Source organism: Labeo rohita, unplaced genomic scaffold (genome assembly GCF_022985175.1).
Source record: "Labeo rohita strain BAU-BD-2019 unplaced genomic scaffold, IGBB_LRoh.1.0 scaffold_571, whole genome shotgun sequence".
In the NCBI taxonomy this organism is placed as follows: domain Eukaryota; kingdom Metazoa; phylum Chordata; class Actinopteri; order Cypriniformes; family Cyprinidae; genus Labeo; species Labeo rohita.
In genome coordinates, this window is record NW_026129495.1 from 5,225 (window position 1) to 26,418 (window position 21,194).

At 41.2% G+C, this 21,194-nt stretch overlaps 1 protein-coding gene and 1 pseudogene across 1 annotated transcript; both read right to left on the bottom strand.

Annotated features, from left to right (window-relative positions):
• Positions 1–1,076: 1,076 nt before the first annotated feature.
• LOC127161184 (alpha-amylase-like) lies at positions 1,077–3,782 on the bottom strand (annotated as a pseudogene).
• Positions 3,783–16,244: 12,462 nt separating this feature from the next.
• Positions 16,245–20,173, bottom strand: LOC127161182 (alpha-amylase-like). Its single transcript, XM_051103823.1, has 10 exons — positions 19,971–20,173; positions 19,701–19,847; positions 19,418–19,615; positions 19,079–19,309; positions 18,868–19,001; positions 17,642–17,764; positions 17,433–17,532; positions 17,220–17,341; positions 16,675–16,800; positions 16,245–16,499 (listed from the first exon to the last, which is right to left on the bottom strand). The coding sequence occupies exons 1-10, from the start codon at positions 20,136–20,138 to the stop codon at positions 16,310–16,312; spliced, it is 1,539 nt and encodes a 512-aa protein (XP_050959780.1). The 5' UTR covers positions 20,139–20,173; the 3' UTR covers positions 16,245–16,309.
• Between the last annotated feature and the right edge of the window lie 1,021 nt (positions 20,174–21,194).

Consider the following 21,194-nt stretch of genomic DNA (forward strand, 5'->3'; position numbering starts at 1 on the left):
GCATGACCGCCAATTTGCGAGTGGGACGCGCGGGCGCCATTACCGTGTTGTCGAGTTCCCTCTGCGCGACCCCCACGGTGTACGGCGAACCCACACACAACAGCGCAAAGTTCAGAGACGCCTCCAACGACGAGCGCGGGCCCTCGCGTCTCAGTCACGCACGGAGGGGCTGGTTCACGCCGTCACAGAAAATCTCAGCTTTTATACAGTCCGGGAGAGTGGAATAATTGGCAATTGAAATAAACTCACGGATGTATCGATGAAGTGTGTGCGGTCCTTGTTTTATGCGGCATAGAATCCTGTCAGTGTCTGTATCTGAATGTCCGGGGGTGAAGCTGCTGGATCCTGTTGTGATGGATTGTTCTGTTACGCGGAGTGAATGACGAGAGGCGAGCGGATCCATGTGCGAGCTTTATTTAAACAAACAAAACAGATACAGGGTCGAGCAGGCAGGGTCGAGACAGGAGCAGACAGGTGTGTAACAGGCAGACGAAGAGAATAATCCGAAAAACCAGAGCGATAATCCACAAGGCAGGCGGCTAGACAGACGTAAACGAGAAAACCAGGCGGGAGATCAAAAACCAGGAACTTGGAGCAGGAACTAGGAATACAACAATACAATAATTCAACGATTCAACAATCCATGAAGTGCACTGGGGAGGACCGGGGTTTTTATAGAACGCCTGATTAGTCACGGGGGCTGACGCAATCAGAGCGGTGGAGAATGGGAGATGCAGTCCGAGATGCAAAGTAACAGTCAGAGTGTGTAGGTGAAGCGAGAGTGACCTCTGGTGGTGAGTGGACAACGGGACACCGACGAGATTCGTGACACTGTATATGTATCATTGTTCTGCTTTCAAACTATGTAGGGTGAATGGAATTTGGAATATTACACAGTGAATCTAGAATATTTTATAATTGCAATTATATTATAGTTCTTAATGATGAATAATACTTTAATTCTAAAGATAAACTGGAAATGCACTTTTTGCAACTCAAGCCAACAGGACGAAACCCTGTAAAAATGTCAGTAGTTATACCTTTTATACTTTTCTAAAGTACCTTTATACTTTTTTATACTGTTTATTTAAATAACATTAATTAAAGCATAAAGTCAGCATGAATGGCAACATTAATTAAAACTTAGAGTCGGCATGAATGGCAATGAATGGGTCCTCTTCCTGGTTGCTGATTCTGATGCTAGCACGTCCATCTCCTCCAACCACCACCTGTTTGCCAGTACATCTGCCACTTTCCTTCTGACCAGAAATCACATCACAGTAGGTGCCTGCTGGCAGGCCAGTGCTGAGGGTCTCATTCAGCTCCCTAAAGCACAAGTGAATGTTATACTGTAATTTATATACTGTTGATAACAGTGGCTGTAGCTACATACACAGCACCTACCAGTATAACTTGTTTTAAAAACAGCATATATCTTAATAGAAATACAAACCAATTTTTTTCTCATATTGTACCTTTTTTAAAGAAAAAATTCTTACCAGTCATCGTTGTTAAAGACAATGAACCCTTTGCTGCCATGGCTGAAAGAGATTTGGTTGCTTCCATTGTCCCACCAGTTAGAGAATGCCTGTCCATTTACAACATTACGGAATGCTACCATGTTTCTGTGGAGTAAAGTTTGTTTTTATTGTACATCTCTATAATGGTTATAAATTCTCAGGTACATTAACGTGCAAAAGCTTGGATGCTTACAAGTGCAAGGCACTTTTGCAATGAAAGTGTAGGATAGAACTCACTTGATCTGACACCATCTGTGTTCACAAACCCAGCCATCTCCACAGGTAGAGTCAGGGTTGATGGGAACAGGTTTGGTGGATCCATCACTGTTGCTGGGGGGTCCCTGCCAGTCATTTTGGTCCTGAGTAATAAGAAAGTGTGCAGTTATTATAAGAACACTTTAAACCTGATTAGTATTTGTTTTCTCACTAAGCCTTATCATCTACCTGTCCATTCACAATGTTGCGGTCCCACCTGTTGCTGGACATTACTCTGGGAAATCCATATGGGTGGGCCAACATAAAGGCTACAGCCATTTTGTAAAGCCTAGAAAGAGAATGATGAATACAGTTGAAAGGAAATGTCATGTTTTCATTCAACAAGCAAATGCTGTTTTGTAAATTAAAATTAAGATAAGTTGTACCTGGGATGTCACAATAGATGCACCTCCGACACCACGTCCTCTCTGGTTCTCGTGGTTGTCAGCAAACACCAGAGCTTTATCAGAAGGCATAAAGCCCCAATCCTCATCCCAGTTCCTGAAACAAAAATGAGTTCATCTGTCAATTTTAGGTTGCAAGAAATGATAAATACAACCGGATGACAAAACAGAGCTAAAATGTTTAGAAAATGTTTAAATGAATAATTCAGTTGCTAAAATCATAAAAACGGTCACTTGTTTCTGAATGAATCTATATTTCAAAACAAATCAGCTGAGTGAATGATTCAATTGCTCACTCATAAAAGGAATCAATTGTGTGTTCCTGAATGAATACGTATTCATTCAGGAACAAACAGAACAGAAAAATGACCCAGTGCTGTGGGACTGTATATCAGCAATCTTGAAATGCTTTTTGACCAATCAAATTCCATGACCAATTAACAGTTGTATAATTAATAGTAATGCAAATCCTTTTTACTTGACGTAGGCAAGTTTTTGTCCATTCCATTTGCGGATGACATCTCTCAGTTTGGCACCATACTTGAACTCAGTCACTCTTCCAATTCCAGTGTATTCACCTGATATATATGGATCAGTCACCTAAATACATACCTAATATATCACTAATACATAATTTTCCACCTTTATACAATGTTTCATTTGAAAATGACTAGAAATACCTATTGGAAGATAAAAGGACTGGCACCAGATGAGAACCACTGTGTGTTCAGGTTATGGAGACGGCTGTAGATAGCAGAAAGATCACGGGGCCACATGTACTTGCAGGCGCCCACTCTGAATCCAGCCACCCCATGTCGATCAGCTTGTTCATGTAGTCAGCCACCTTACCACGCACATAGTCCTTCTCCAAAGCCAAGTCCAGAAGACCAAGTAGACAACAATTTCTCACTGCCCACTGCCAATGCTGCATTTGCCATCATTGAAGTCTAAGTAGAAGTAGGGAACTATGGGGAAGTCCTTGTTGTTGGCATCAAAATATGAACCACAGCTTGAGTGGGTACCGGCTCCACACATGTGGTTGATGACTGCATCAGCATAGATGTTCACCTACAAAACAAATGGAAGTCTATGAATTTTACATAGGGAACAAAGCAATTTGCTAGTTATTCTCTGATTGTCATTTATATTTACCCCAACATTGTTGCACCTAGTGATCATGTCTCTCAGCTCATTTTCATTTCCTGAACTGGAACACAGATTGTAACCAATTGGCTGATATCTCTGCCACCAAGGGTGCCAGCGGTCTGTGACGATAATGCTTTCACTTGGAGGAGAGATCTGAAATGAAAAATCAATAGTTTGTTATTACTATTAAACATTTTTCTCATAGAGCACAGTAAATTATAAACTGCAAATGAACTCCTTGCAGGCTTAACTATAATGATGTGTTTAAAATTACCTGAACTCCACCAAAGCCATTTGGTCCAAGGTAGCGCTCACACTCTGCTGCTAAATCGGCCCAGCGCCACTCAAACAGGTGGACGATAGCAGTCCTTTTGGTGTTTGGGTCAAACTGAGCAAAGCTAAATCTGAACAGCGCAGCCAAGATCAAAAGCTTCATTCTTGGTTAGTTCAGAGAAAAACCTAGAAACAAAATTAGGCTCATGTTCCGTTTATATACAAAATAACATTTTTTTCCTCTGACCTATCGGGGACCTCAGAGGTTTGGGAAAACCACTTTGAACAGGTGAAAAACACTGGCCATTTCCCATAGTGCAAACTAAAAATACAGACCTGTCTAAATACACTTACGTAAACAGTATAATAAAACAGTTAGGTAACAAATTAAAAACTTAAATTTAAACTTAAATGTTGTTTTCCCCTCCACAAACTCACTGATATCACAAAGAAGAGACTATAAGCCGTAGGTTCTTTCATTACAAAACTTGAATGCTTACACTTGCTTTTACTGAATCTGTATAAGGTGTTATATAAATAAAACTGACTGAACTTAATGACCAAAAAACAAAACAGGTGAATAAACACCATTGAATCATGTTACATAATGAGGAAGTTTTTGCAACAACCACTAATATCATGTGAGAAAAGAAATAACCAAACCTAAAAAAAAAAAAAAAAAAGTACTCTGCTTACTTCATAAGCCCTCATTTAATCTGGATATGTGACTGACATTTTTTATTATGTAATTAACAACTATAATTAACAACTGCAATACCCATTTAGATAAACCAGTGTATAATATATTAAATTAATGTTTATTACTTAAAATATAAGTAACTGTCACGTTTGCAGAGGGATGAGACCAGAAACAGGTGTAAGCAGAGTAACTTGAATGTTTCTTAACAGTTTTCACGGTGAACAGAATGCAGGAAGTAATGGCAGTGAAGTAGCTTATCTGACAGTCCTTGTTGTGAGGTTTGATGAGCAGTCCGAGGAGCAGAGCAGAGAAGTTGATGCACACACTGGAGAATCTGAGAAGCATGAGGTCTGGAGATGGCGTAGGGGAAGTGAACGGTAGACCAGACAAGGGCTGAATGAAAGGAGAGTCTATTTATAGGGCATGGTAATGAGATTCAGGTGTGCGTAATCAGAACTCCAGTGAGGCAGAACGAGTGGGTGGTGCTGTAGGTGACGTGGCTGATGGAGGTGGCTGTGGTGAATGCCTGACATTACCCCCTCCTCCAGGGGTGGCTCCCGATGCCCTAACACGACGTCAAGGACAGCCGCGACTGCGAGGGGCCGGCCGATTTGGGTGGCTGCGGTGGAATTCCAGCAAGAGTAATGGATCCAGGACATCATCTCTATTCACCCATGATCTCTCCTCCGGGCCGTACCCCTCCCAGTCCACGAGATATTTCAGGCGACCCCCGCGACGTTGCGAGTCCAGGATCTTGTGCACTGTGAAGACTGAGGGTTGGTCCAACACTTCCGGAGGAGGGGGCTCAGCTTCAGCTCCAGGGGCTTCTGTGGCAGAGGGAGAGAAGGGTTTTAGTAGGGAGACGGGAAAGGTGGGATGAATGCGATACCTGGGTGGGAGCTGAAGCTGGAATGTCACATCGTTGATCTGCCTCAGGATGCGAATCGGACCAATATAACGAGGACTGGGCAGGGCAGACATAGTCGCAGGTCACGGGTGGAGAGCCAGACTAGATCCCCTGGTTGGTAGTTGGGTGCAGCTCTCCTCCTGGCGTCAGCGAAGCTCTTATGTCGACGTACTGCCCGCTGTAGATGGTGATGAGCTGAGTCCCACACTCTCTCGCTCTCTCGAAACCCATGGTCGACAGCTGGAACATTAGAGGGTTCTTCCGTCCAGGGGAACAGCGGAGGCTGGTATCCGAGTACGCACTGGAAAGGTGTTAAGCCGGTGGTATCTTGGTGGAGGGAGATTTGTGCGTACTCGGCCCACGGGAGGAACCTACTCCAGCTGTGTTGGTCATCTTGGCAGTATGCCCAGAGGTAACGTCCCAGCTCCTGGATCTTCCTCTCAGTCTGGCCATTAGTCTGTGGGTGGTAACCGGAAGAAAGGTTAACAGTAACACCAAGCAGCTTAAAGAAAGCTTTACGTGAGAAGTGAATTGAGGACCCCGGTCCGACACTGTCTCCTCCGGGAGACCAAAATGTCTGAAGACCTGGTGAAACAGATGTTCAGCCGTTGGTAGGCCCCTCAGAGGAACCAGTTTACAGGCTTTTGAGAATCGGTCAACAATGACGAGGACACAGGTGTTACCTTCAGAGTCAGGCAGGTCGGTGATGAAATCCACTCCTAGATGGGACCAGGGCCTCTGTGGGATGGGTAGTGGAACCAGTTTTCCTGTAGGAAGATGACGGGGTGACTTGGCACAGACTGAGCAGCTTTGGACATACCTAATGGTATCCCAGTGCATACTGAGCCACCAGTAACGAGACTGCAGAAGTGAGAGGGTCCTACTGCTGCCTGGGTGTCCAGAGCCCGGAGACCCGTGAGCTGTGCCCAGAAGGGTTTGACGTTGGGAGAGGTGCACGTAGATCTAGAGGCACACTGAATAGCCTCGTCCAGTTCCCAGATGATAGGGCTGACAATTAGGTCGGAGGGTATAATGGGTTCAGGTTCTTAAGTTGTTTCAGGAGAAAATCGTCGAGAAAGAGCATCTGCGGGAATATTCTTTGAACCAGGTCTGTAGGTGATGGTAAACTGGAAGCGTGTCAGGAAGAGAGGCCAATGGGCTTGTCTTGGGTTTAGACGCCGGGCTTCTCTGAGGTACTGCGGGTTCTTGTGATCGGTGATGATGGTGAATGGATGAGTTGCTCCTTCTAGCCAGTGACGCCACTCCTCCAGGGCCAATTTGATTGCCAGCAGTTCTCGGTTCCCAACGTCGTAGTTCTGCTCCACCGGAGACAGCTTACGGGAGAAAAAGGCACAAGGATGGAGGAGAGAGGAGTTGCCGACCGCTTGTGATAGCACCGCTCTAACTCCAATGGTGGAGGCGTCGACCTCCACCGTGAATGGGCGTTCAGGGTCCGGATGGTATAGGACAGGACAGCTCTCCCAAACTCCCTTAGAAAATTTTTGCATTTAAGATGTGCTTTACTTCTATATTGGATATGGGAGACTAGTGTCCTTGCACCAGGTCTCAAGTGGTCACACCTGTATTTTTTTTTTTTTTTTCCTCATATGAGCCCTACAAGTGTATTGCCATCTGCAAACCTGATGTGATGGTTATTTTGTTTGGTGATGTAGTTCTAGGTAAGAAAGCTGTGCTGTGGTGGGATGAGTATACAGCCCTTCAACACAGTGTTGATTATGATGAAAAGTTCCTCCCAAACTATTGTTTGGAAATCCATTAATGTATGATCACTGTTATCACCAGCATATAACCACTTTGTTGCTCTAGAGAGCAGAATGGAACCCTAAACACTGGTCTGGTAGGTCGAGGTTGGAGGTGATGGACATGCTTATTTCAGAATCAGCAACCAGGAACAAGGAACTCCTGAAAAGATATGTTTAATAAATATGCAAAAACAAATATGCAGGCTTCTGTAGTTTTATGTTCTACGTCGACAATGACATTGGGGTCTCACAGGGAAACCCCATTCACCTCTGAGTACTACAAGAAAAGGCCAATGACAACTGGCGAGCGGAATTTGCATGCCAAGCCACCCCCCATACATACAGGTATATAAGATGGCGGCGTGCATACACTCATTAAGCTTTTTGCTTTGGAGCCGATCGCTTCACGAGTGCATCTCTCCATTAATTTAAAAGATACTACAAGCAGAAGAAATAAGAGCTGCATGAGTTAATCTACTGTGAACTACAATCTGTGGCTGCCCATTCGGAGTCTAAGGCTGAGTTGATGGCAATGCTCCTCCAGGCGGCCAAAAGCATCGGGGTGAATTCTCCAACTTTGCCTGAATGATCGAGACTTGATAATTGGTGTCTGGGCTCAGGACTTGACTCTCAGCCACGTTCCGCCCCAGTGCCTTTCTTTCCGGAGGCCCATGAAGAGCTCACCAAAATGTGGAAAGCCCAGTACAACACCCGACCGTGTCTGAGTTTTTCCCTCCTTGCTACCCTCAATGGTGGGGTGACCAGGGGATACGCTGACATCCCCAAGGTACAGCTTGTGGTTGCAGGTGCACTTTGTCCTGCCTTGGCGCAAGGTCGTGCCTTCAGGGAAGGGGAGTGATACAGCCATGTGAAAAAGTTAGAACACCCTATTGAATTTCATGGTTTTCTGTATCAGAACATAATAAAAAATTATCTGGTCCTTGGCAGGTCTTAAAATTTGGAAAATAAATTGTCAGATAAACATCATCACATGACATATTACACAGTGTAATTATTTATTTAAGAAAAATACAACCAAGAGGGAAAGGCCATGTGTGACAAATTTAGGACACCCTATGAGTCAATTGCCTGTAGATGCACTTTTAGCAGCAATAACTTCAAGCATTCATTTTCTGTGTGACTTTATCAGTCTCTCACATCGTTCTGGAGGAATTTGGACCACTCTTCTTTTCAACATTGCTCCTGTTTATTGCGGTTTGTGGACATTTGCTTAGCTCTCACCACAGCATTTGAGTCAGGATGAGCTCTGGACTTGGACTGGGCTATTGCAACACCTTGATTCTTTTCTTTTCAGTCATTCTGCTGTAGATTTGCTGGTGTGCTTGGGATCATTGTCCTGTTGCATGACCCAATTTTGGCCCAACTTTAGATGTCAGACAGATTGCCCTCACATTTGACTCTAGAATACTTTGATATACAGAGGAGTTCATGGCCAACTCAAAGACTGTGAGGTGCCCAGGTCATGTGACTACAAAACAAGCCCAAAATGATCAGCCCTCCTCCAGCATGCTTGTCTTTTTATATGAGGTGTTTGTGCTGATATGCTCTTTAGGTTTTCACTAATCTTGGTGCTGTGCTTTATGGCCAAACATCTCCACTTCGGTCTCGTCTGTTCAAAGGACAGTGGGTTTTTTTTAGATAGAAGAGGCTTTCTTCTGCCAAGCCTTCCAAACATGCCATGTTTGTCCCATATTTTTCTAATGGTATTGTCATGAACTTTATCATTTAACATGTTAACTGAGGCCTGTAGAGTCTGAGGTGTAGTTCTTGGGTTGTCTGCCATTTCTCTGAGCTTTACACGGTATGATCTCAAGGTGAATTTTCTGGGACGTCCACTCTTGGAAGGAGAGGTGTCTGTTTTAAATGTCTTCCACTTGTGAATAAACTTCAGATTGTTTGGAAATGGCCGTATTACTCTTCTCAGATTGATGGCAGCAACAATTGCTTCTCTAAGATGGCTGATGTCTTACCTCCTTGGCATTGTGTTAACACACCCCTGAAGGCTCCAGACCAGCAAACTGCCAAAGCTTATGCTTTTATAGAGGCACTCAGACTTGCTGATGATCAGTTAATCAAAGGTATTTGATTAGCAGTGCCTGATTGTTATTTACCCTCTTAATTCCAATGTTAACAGTAAGGGTGTCCTAACTTTGTCACAAATGGCTTATCCATTCTGGCTTTATTTTTGTTCAGTAAATAATGACACGGTGCAATTTGTCATGGGTTGTTGTTCATCTGAGGTTTCATTTTCAAAATTTTAAGACCAGCCAAGGACCAGTTTTTTTTTAATGATGTCCTCATACGGAAGACTATGGAATTCAATAGGGTGTCCTAACTTTTTCACATGACTGTATGTCACAATCACATGGACTTTTATTTTGTTTTCATTCCCTTGATCTAGTTTCTGTCTCCCCTTGATTACCTGAGTTAGTTCACCTGTGTCTTGTCAGTTATCCTCATTTGCCTGTGTATTTAAGCTCCTGTCTGTACAATTTTAGTTTGTTGGGTCTCGTCTATTGTTGTGTGGGTTTCTACCTACCTCTGTGTGGATTACTCATCTGTGGTTTTATTAAAGACTGTTAACCATCATCTTCGTTTGTCTTTATCAACACCATATCGTGACAGCAGGCAGTGGCGTAGCACAAATCCATGAATAAATTTTCCAAAGTGAAGTAAACTTTAACAGTGCTCAGGGAGTAGGGAGCAAACACAGTGTAAGGACCATGTCAGTCAGAGCACAGTTCATGCATTGAGCTCTGTTCTAACGAGCTGATGATCTGAGGTCTGTTAAACAAGAAAGACATGCAAAATATGCAGAGCGGGGTTCGCAAGGACTGGAATTGAGAACCACTAATGTATTTAATCTACACATATCATCACATCACCTTAATTTCTTAATGTTAAAACACTAACGTCCCGGGGTCAGCTAAGGCACCAGCAGGAGCACTTGCATATATTCCAGATGACAGAAAAATAACCTAAACTGCTCCCTCAGTTTTGATTGGAAACATAAAAGCAATACATTAGCTAAATCTGTAAAGGGTTTACTTTTATTTGTGTACACTCACCATATCAACCAACTTTTGTGTTTTTTTTTGTTTTTTTTTAAATAAAGAAAATATACAGGGTGTCCTTTCAGTCTTCTCAGTCTCTGTGAATATCCAGTTGAAATGCGTCACTAAAATGAACTCAGCGAATACGAGACACACAAACACGAGAGATATAGAAAGCTTGAAATGTCTACATTTAAATGAAGTAAGTCTTACCAAAAAAAAAAAAATCTGTGTTAAAGTAATTCGTATGAAACCAGTGCGATGTCCTGTTTTTCCCCTCTGAGCTCATTACCTCCAATTAGATCACGCCCACGCGCTGTTCGTGCTATTGATATTACAAACATCCATGTGAGAGAGGCGAGACATGTGAATGCCCACATCAACTCGTAAACAAAGCAGCAACGTGTTTATGTCGGATAGTTTCGTTTTTGGAAGGACGTACTGAGAAGAATAAGCCGCCTTGTATTTACTTTCTATTTATTTTTCTATTTATTTAGAAGATGACGCGCTGAGAGGAACAGGCTAAGCTTGTTTATCTCACAAACAGAACGCGAGCGCAGCTACAGACAGCTGACGAGAACTCTTATACAGTGTAAGTAATGTTTCTTATTGGCATTAGAAAACATGTTGTTGAGACATAAACTTTAATGCATTTACTAGTTGGACCTTTCCAAATAATTCCTGACTAAAATGTGAGCGAGTACAACATTTTGAAATATATGGCAACCTTTCAATGCATCTGTAAGGCATCAGGAATGTTTTATGTTTCATAAACAATACGACATAAAAGTAGGGCTAATGTTTAGACGATATAAAAGTAATGTCTAAGAATGCTTAGACCAATCTTTACTGTTAAATACTCTGTCTGCAAATATCTGCTCAAACGTGTTTGTAATGTGCTTAATAATAATTTAGTTTCTCAGATGTTTTTGTACTGTATAATAATAAATACAAAGCATGTGTGCATATGATAGCAATAAAATCACATGGGCAATATTGATGATTGCTAATGTAACAACATAGTTGCTCCTGGCCTATCAACATGCTCACTGATTTATTCATTTATTTATTTATTTTAGTGACCAGATATCTATATGAATATTTTTCGGGATAGAAATTATAGAACTAATCCTTTTATTTAGCAAGGATGCTTTAAATTGCTCCTGATATTAACATGCTCACAGATGTTTTTGTTTGTTTGTTTTAGTTTTTTGTGATCTGATACCTGCACAACAGATGAATCCTGCGAACTGCTTTTGTCACGGTACGTGCTGGATAGATGAGTCGAGAGACGAGATACGATACAAATAACAATTTAATATAACTCTTAGTAGGAACAGGCAGGAACAGAACGATAATCCACACACATCCAAATAACGTCAAGGACCGAACGCAAACTCAAATCACAAGCAGACTTATAAAGGGTGGTGATTAAGACACAGACAGGTGTAGTAAATAAACTAATCAGGACAAAATGAGGACAGGAAGAACCAAATATGGGCACAATGGGAAAAACAAACATAAACAGTCCAAATGGCACACAGAACTCTGACATTACTCCCCCCTCCCGGAAGGCGCGACCTCGCGGCGTGTGAAAGGAGTGAAAATAATAAAGTCATTGTGGGAGGAGGCTCTGGTGGCGGACGGTCTTCCGGGAGGAGGACAGTAAACAAAGTCCAGGGTGGTGACGACGGAGGGAGGAGCCAGGGAGAACTCAGGAGGGACCCGGAGCAGGAGGAGCCATGCGAGACCCAGACCACAGCCATCATGACGACCCACGGTGGAGCCGACGGAGGGAGGAGCCATGGTGGAGAAAAGGCTGACGACTCCAGGGGGCGACCGACGGAGGCGGAGCCGCTGGCGGAGGAGCTGGCGGAGGAGCCCGAGGCGGAGACGGAGAGCCGAAGATCCAGGGCGACACCGAGGATCCGGAGGGCCAAGGCGGAGCCCTAGGCTCTGGCGACCGAGGCGTAGGCGGAGATCCGAAGGTCCGCGGCGGAGCCGGAGCGACAGAGGATGGAGGCTGTGCCAGAGGGAGGAAGGAGGTCCACAGAGCCGGTGGGACGGAGTGACGAGGCGCAGCCGTAGGAACAGAGTCCTGAGGTGATGAAGGGCCGACGACCGACCAGGGCGGAGCCGGAAAGACGAGGGAGCCCGGTGGAGCTGGTGGACCGATGGGCGACGATGGAGACGAGGGCGCTGAGAGCCGTGGTGAAGCCGCAGGGTCGGAGGGCTGAGGCGGAGTTCTGGACTCTGAGGCTGGAGGCGGAGATGAGGGATCCTCCAGCCCTGACGCCGATGGAAGCTGGCAGACCCGCGGCGCACCCACTGCACAGGTGGTGGGCTGAGGGTGAGCAGAGGGGCTGTCAGGGGACAGCGGTGAGCAGACAGATGTTGACATAGGCAGAAGAGGGAGGGTGGGTGGGGATTCCATACAGGCAGGCATAACGAGACAGGTAGATACTTCTGTAAAGAAGTCTATTAAATCCCCAGAGTTATTCTCTAGATCTTCCGTAGAAAAGTCAATCAAGTCCCCAGAGTTATCCTCTAGATCTTCCGTAGAAAAGTCAATCAAGTCCCCAGAGTTATCATCCAGCTCACCCCCAGCAGTGGTGCAGTGGGCAGGGCTCTCCATAGCCCTCACACGCTCCATCTTGCACTCCCCGTCATGGTAGATGTAGCCGGCTCTCGCACCTGATCGGATGTGTAGGGCTCTGGCTCTGTGGCGATCTTTAGCTCTGTCGCTCGTGGCTCTGGCTCGTCATCCGCGGTGGGCTCGGGCTCAAACTCCGCGTGTCGGGGTGCTGGTTGGCTGGGCTCTGGGTCTTGAGTGGGGCTGGTGTCATCCTCCGCGGTCAACGAAGATCTACAGGACACCAGCACCCACTCCATGTAGTCGGCGAAGCTCTCTCGTGGACCCTCCCCGGACAGCTGCGCTTTCGTGGCGATGTTCAGTCCTGCACGGTAAAATGTGCAAAGGCTGCTGTCCGGGAAGTGTGTGAGTGGTACGAGGTGGACAAAGTCTCTAGTGTGGTCCACGAGAGAGCGATTCCCCTGCTCCAGGAGAAGGAGGAGGACAGCAGGGTTATCCATAACGAAAAACAAAAAAACAAACACTGAGAAAAAAAAAACGGAAAAAATAAAGCAGGGAAACGCCGGGGATAAACTGTAGGGTCGGTCCTTCTGTCACGGTACGTGCTGGATAGATGAGTCGAGAGACGAGATACGATACAAATAACAATTTAATATAACTCTTAGTAGGAACAGGCAGGAACAGAACGATAATCCACACACATCCAAATAACGTCAAGGACCGAACGCAAACTCAAATCACAAGCAGACTTATAAAGGGTGGTGATTAAGACACAGACAGGTGTAGTAAATAAACTAATCAGGACAAAATGAGGACAGGAAGAACCAAATATGGGCACAATGGGAAAAACAAACATAAACAGTCCAAATGGCACACAGAACTCTGACAGCTTTCCTCTGAGAGCACTGTACCAACATCAGATGTTCAACAACACTGTTATTCTATGGTAAAACAAGTTCCTTGACTACTGATGATGAGTTTTGCAAGCATTTAAATATAAGGTATGATTTACTTGTTTCACTTGTTGAACAGAATTCAGAAAACAGTTTTCAGGAATTACACAACATCTGTTCACATCTCTGTGGTTAGATCAGTGTGCTTAATAATGTGTCTTTAACCTTTATTATGTGTGTTTTGATGATACTGTGTTGTAAATAAAATACAGATAATCTAAAACCCCATTCTTTGAATCTTCTCACATTTTTACATATTCATGACCATTGTCACTCCCTCGCCTATTCCCTTTCGATCACAAAACATCTTAAAAAAATGTAAATAAGTATACTCAATAAGTATTATTATTATTTTTTTTTTTTTTGTGAACGAAACTAGATGATTTTCACATCATTTTGTAGAAAAAACTCTAGCCTGCCACATTCAGTTCTCAAAAGTCTTGTGCATGAATGTTCTGAATGTGTTTCATGGCCTTACTTCAGTGACTTTTAGTTTAATTTAGTTTTTCACTAACCACGCCAAAACGTTGTTTTCTCAAAAACACAAACATGTACATTCATGTTGCTTACATATTATTGTAGCCCAGTTTGTGCTGATTACAGTGTAATCAGACTTTAGACATCAATATATTTTTAAGATAATGAAAAAAAGCACAAATGTCAGGGCATGTCAAAACTTCTCCAGGGCCCCAAAACACCCTCAGACCCCAGAGGGTTAAGGCAGTGTTTCTCAACCCTGGTCCTGGCCGTCCCTCAACACTGCACGTTTTGTATGTCTCCCTTTTCTGACACACCCATTTCAGCTCCTGGAGTTGCTTGTAATGAGCTCATGAGTTGAATCAGGTGTGTTTGATTAGGGAGACACACAAAATGTGCCATGTTGGGTAGTGCCCTGGACCAGCGTTGAGAAACACTGCATTAAGAGATAAATAACAGTATGACCCATTGATCTGTTCTTTCACCATTGTGTCATTGTGTTATTTCAAGCTGAAAAGCAGAAATTGCACTTCATTTCAGATCTGTTTCCACTTCGGTCATGAGAGTAGATATGGCAGTGCATAACAGTAAGCATTCTCCATTCTAATTTTTAACTGTATAATATAAATTTTATCATCTACCTCCACTACAACCCAGTCTCTACTGTAGTGTCAGTGTCCTAAAGTCCCAGAATGCATTGCCTTGTCGACGTCACAATCTCATTCTTTATAATGTGTGGAGTGCTGCAGGAATAGGACGGAGGACCTAAAAATGTCTGATAGAGTGGACTTACTGGCTTGGAAAATGGCACAGAAATGGTCTTCTTGGAAGATTTTTCAAGGACATTCATTGAAAATAGCACCTTTAAAACGGTGATTACCAACTATTTGTGCTATATCATGCTTGCTCAGTTACAGATCCTCCTTGTTTAGGAGGAGTACACTATTTTGCTTAAGATTAAATTGATAATTTATACCACTGCTGTGTAATAATGTAATATGTAATATGTAGTAAGCTTCCTGAAAATGTAAGTGAGGTGTGAATAGCTTTCACTTATTTATGGTCCAGTAAAATAATAATGACTGCTTTGTAACTAACTCACAAATGTTAGTAACACATCATTTTACAATAAGGTTCAGACATTCCCTTAGTAAAAACTTTGTTAATGGTAAGTCATGTTAATAAACAGTCTTCAAATGTTAGTAAAATTTTAGTTAATGTTGGACTAGTGTACGTTTAACAAAAAAGTTCACAAATTCCTTTAATAAATACTTTGCTAGAGGTAAGTCATGCCAGTCTACCAATATGAGTGACATAACTGTTGATGTTCAGAAGGTTTACCTATAGAATTTACCAGTAGCCCAAATCAGTGGCCAGATGCGAGTTAGTATTGTTCATCCTTTGTGTGTGTTACCTGCTACATAATAAACTTTGTGTATATATGCAGTATGAATTAGCGTTGCAATAAATAAAGCTATTTACAGACATAGTTCAAGTCAACTCAAGTCAAGTCTTTTTTGTCATTCTGCTACATGTGTGGACATATAGTGGAACTAATTAAGCTGTGAATGTAAAGAGATGCATTAGTAAATGTGTAAGCTGACATTAACAAAAAATAATCCTTAACAGTGGTGTTGTTCATTGTTAGTTTATGGTAACTAATGCATTAACTAATTCATTAATATGTACATAAGTTAACATGAACAAAGATTAAGTAATGTTGAACAGATGCATTGTTCATTTTTAGTTCATGTTAACTAATACAGTAACTAACGCTAACTAATACAACCATATTGTGAAGTGTTTCCAATAATAATAATAATAATAATAAAATAACAATGAAATGTTGTTAAAATCAGAATACTCAAATATAAATGAAAAGAAGTATGCTGTGTTCAGAGTACCACAACAAGTATTTGTACTGATGCGTGAGATACAATTATTATACTTTACATCTTTATTTATGTTTAATATTTACATGTATCATTGTACTGCTCTCAATGTATGGGTTAATAGAATTTGGAATTTTACACAGTGAATCTAAAATATATTATAGTTGCAATTATATTAGAGTTCTTAATGATGAATAATACTCTAAATCTAAAAATAAACTGGAAATGCACTTTTTGTAACTGAAGCCAACAGGATGAAACCGTGTAAAAATGACAGTAGTTATAACTTTTATACTGTTTGTTTATTTAAATAACAATAATTAAATCTAGTCAGCATGAATGGCAACATTAATTAAAGCTTAGAGTCGGCATGAATGGCAATGAATGGGTCCTCTTCCTGGTTGCTGATTCTGATGCTAGCACGTCCATCTCCTCCAACCACCACCTGTTTGCCAGTACATCTGCCACTTTCCTTCTGACCAGAGATCACATCACAGTAGGTGCCTGCTGGCAGGCCAGTGGTGAGGGTCTCGTTCAGCTCCCTAAAGCACAAGTGAATGTTATAAATTATGTACTGTTGATAACAGTGTTGATAACTGTAGCGATATACACAGCACCCGCTAGTATAGCTTGTTTTAATAGCAGTATATATCTAAATAGAAATGCAAACAAAAAACCTTTCTCATATTGTACCTTTTTAAAAGAACCAATTCTTACCAGTCATCGTTGTTAATGACAAGGAACCCTTTGCTGCCACGGCTGAAAGAGATTTGGTTGCTTCCATTGTCCCACCAGTTAGAGAATGCCTGTCCATTTACAACATTACGGAAGGCCACCATGTTTCTGTGGAGTAAAATTTGTTTTTATTGTACGTCTCTATAATGGTTAGAAATTCACAGGTACATTACTGTGCAAAAGCTTGGGGTCAAATTTCTCTTATGCATTAATGCTGCTTTTATTTGATTGAAAATACAGTAAAAACAGTAATATTGTGAAACATTCTTATCATGTAAAATGAATGTTTGCTACTTTTATATATTTTCACATGAATAACTATGATAACGAAGGCTAACTTTAAATATTTGTATTTTAAATTGAAAAGATTTGTATTTTTAAATAGAAGTCTTATGAAACATCAATATTTTCGCTTTCACTTTTAATAAATTTAATGCATCTTGGCTGAATGCTGAATAAAATTACCCTAAAATGGATGCTTACAAGTGCAAGGCGTTTTTGCAATGAAACTGTTGGATAGAACTCACTTGATCTGACGCCATCTGTGCTCACAAACCCAGCCATCTCCACAGGTAGAGTCAGGGTTAATGGGAACTGGTTTGGTGGATCCATCACTATTGCTTGGGGGTCCCTGCCAGTCATTTTGGTCCTGAATAATAAAAAAGTGAGCAGTTATTAAGAAAAAAAATTTAGACCTGATTAATATATGTTTTCTCACTTGACTAAGCTTGATCATCTACCTGTCCATTCACAATGTTGCGGTCCCACCTGTAGCTGGACATTACTCGGGTAAATCCATATGGGTGGGCCAACATAAAGGCTACAGCCATTTTGTAAAGCCTACAAAGAGATAAATAAATACAAAGATAAATAAAGATTAAAGGAACTGTTATGTTTTCAATTGCCAAGCAAATGCAGTTTTGTAAATGAAAATAAGATGAAGTTGCACCTGGAATCCCAGAAAGTCACAATAGATGCACCTCCCGCACCATGTCCTCTCTGGTTATCGTGGTTGTCAGTAAACACCAGAGCTTTATCAGAAGGCATAAAGCCCCAACCCTCACCCCAGTTCCTGAAACAAAAAGCAGTTTACAATAAATACAACTAGGTGACAAAACAGAGCTAATACCCTTGGAAAATGTTTAAATGAACAATAAGGTTCACATATTTATGCAGTATTACACTTAATATCAACTATTCTTATTCTGTTTTATTGTTCAGAACTTAACATGGAGTAACAACTTTTTCTTCACTTTACTTATTTTTGTCACACTATTGTAAATATTTCCAATTACTGTACAACTGTTGTGTGTCTCTGGGAAACAGCAGTGGTGCATCATTCCTGCATGAGTTAGTGAGCTGAATGAATCGAGTAGGGTAAATTATTCAATTTCTCACTCATAAAAACTGTCCCTCATATCGATCCTGTATGAATCAGAGTTTTGAACGAACTGGCTGAGAATGATTCAGTTGGTCACTTTTAAAAACAGTCACTTGTTTAGTTCCTGAATGAATCAGTGTTTTGAAAGAATAGGCTGAGTGAATGATTAAATTGTTTACGCATAAAATCAGTCAGTCGTTTCATCTCTGACCAAATCAGTGTTTCAAAGGAATCAGCTGAATGAATGATTCAATTGCTCACACTTAAAATCAGTCACTTGTTTCATTTCTGAAAAAATCAGTGTTTCAAATGAATCAAGTGAATTATTCATAAAAACTTGTTTCATTCCAAGATGAGTGATTTGAACAGTTGGGGTGAGTGAATAATTAAAATCCTTAATCATTAAACTGTCACTTGTTTCTGAACAAATTTGTGTTTTGAAACAGTTCACCTGAGTGAATGATTCAATTGCTCTCTCATAAAAAGAGTCACCTGTTTATTCTTGAATGAATACGTGTTTGGAATACATGAGTTAAATGAATGACTCAGTGAATAACTCACACATTTGCTTGACACCACCTAACAGTGGCGTAGCATTGTAACTACTAAAACATAGTTTAACAGTTTATCTGGAACGTGCAAACACAGACAAGTGAGGCAATACAAACAGTGAAAATTTCGAATGCTGCTGGACTGTGCATCAGCAGTCTTGGAACGCTGTTTGACCAATCAAATTCAATGATCAAATAACAGTTGTATAATGAATAGTAATGCAAATCCCAAACTTTACTTACTTGACGTAGGCAAGTTTTTCTCCATTCCATTTGCGGATGACATTGCCCAGCTTGGCACCATACTTGAACTCAGTCACTCTTCCAATTCCAGTGTATTCGCCTGATGTAATAGGCTCCCCACCGAGATCAATAACCTAAAACATACCTAATTAGACACTAATACATACTTTGCCACCTTTATATATATATTTTTGGAAATTACTAGAAATACCTCTTGGAAGATAAAAGGTCTGGCACCAGATGGGAACCACTGTGTGTTCAGGTTATGGAGACGGCTGTAGACAGCAGAAAGATCACCGGGCCACATGTGCTTGCAGGCGTCCACTCTGAATCCAGCCACTCCCATGTCGATCAGCTTGTTCATGTAGTCGGCCACCTTACCACGCACATAGTCCTTCTCCAAAGCCAAGTCCAGAAGACCAACCAGACGACAGTTTCTCACCTGCCATCATTACAGTGATCAGATTTGTAATACAAAAACAACAAGAGTCAACACTGCACAATAAATCAATGGTTAAAATTAACACTTTGACAAGATATCATCTCATACTTGATAGATATCCCCGTAGTTCTCAATGTTTCCACTGCCAGTGCTACATTTGCCATCATTGAAGTCCAAGTAGGAGTAAGGAACTGTGGGGAAGTCCTTGCTGTTGGCATCGAAATATGAACCACAGCTTGAGTGGGTACCGGATCCACCACCTGCTCCACACATGTGGTTGATGACTGCATCAACATAGATGTTCACCTACAAAACAAACGGAGGTCTATGAATTTTACACAGGAAACATAAAGCAATTTGCTAGTTATACTCTGTTGTCATTTAAATTTACCCCAACATTATTGCATCTAGTGATCATGTCTCTCAGCTCATTTTCATTTCCTGATCTGGAACACAGATTGTAACCAATTGGCTGATATCTCTGCCACCAAGGGTGCCAGGGGTTTGTGACAATGATGCTTTCACTTGGAGGAGAGATCTGAAATGAGAAATCAAGAGTTTGTTATTACTATAAAATATTTTGTTCTCATAAAGCCCAATCAATTATTAACTGCAAATGAACTCCTTGCAGGCTTAAATATAATAATGTGTTTATAAATACCTGAACTCCACCAAAGCCATTTGGTCCGAGGTAGCGTTCACACTCTGCTGCGATATCGGCCCAGCGCCACTCAAACAGGTGGACGATGGCAGTCCTTCCGTATTTGGTGTTTGGGTCAAACTGAGCAAAGCTCAGTCCGAACAGCGCAGCCAAGATCAAAAGCTTCATCCTTCCCGTGTTCAGAGAAAACCCTACAACAAAACCGAGGCTCATGTTTCATTTATATACAAAATGACATTTTTACTGTGACCAATCAGGAACTTCAGAGGTTTGGAAAAGCCACTTTGAACAGGTGAAAAACACTGGCCATTTCCCATGGTGCAAACTAAAAATACAAACCTCTCTAAATACACTTATGTAAACAGTGTTGTAAAACAGTTAGGTAACAAATTAAAAGAAACTTAATTTCAACTTAAAAAATGTTGTTTTCCCCTCCACAAACTCACTGACATCACAAAGAAGAGACTATAAGCTGTAAGTTCTTTCATTACAAAACTCAAATGCTTACACATGCTTTTACTGTAAAGATGCTTTGAACTTGTATTGTATAAGGTGTTACATAAATAAAACTGACTGAACTTAATGAAAAAAAAAAAAAAACAGAACAGGTGAATAAACACCATTGAATCACATGTTACATAATGAGGAAGTTTTTGCAACAATCACTAATGTCATGTGAGAAAAGAAATAACCAAACCTAACCAAAAAAACTTACTTTGCTTACTACATAAACCGTCATTTCATCTAGATATGTGAATCTGACATTTTTTATTATGTAATTAACAACTACAATACCTGTTTAAAGAAACCAGTGTATGATATAATAAATGAATCCTTATTACTTAAAATATAAGTAACATACTGAAATAAATGAAAACCAAGCAAAGCAAAACATTGAAATTATACAGTAGTTGTACTTTTCTTGATTGCTGTATAAATTGTAAATGTTATGATAACGTACTTCTAATACTAATTTGTACTTTACACATTTACTTACTTGAAATTTTAAATAAATAAACAGACAAAAGAATATAATAATAATATAAAACAATAAATCAATACATAAATGCATAAAATGCACTAACCTCACCCTAACACTTGTATGGCTGCCCATTTCTCTGAAGTATTTGAAGTGAACATGTCATATGACAGGTCACTGATGCCGTTTGTCAAAACACGTTGAAACACTTTGAATCTGCAGAGGCTTCATCAGAGGTTATAGGT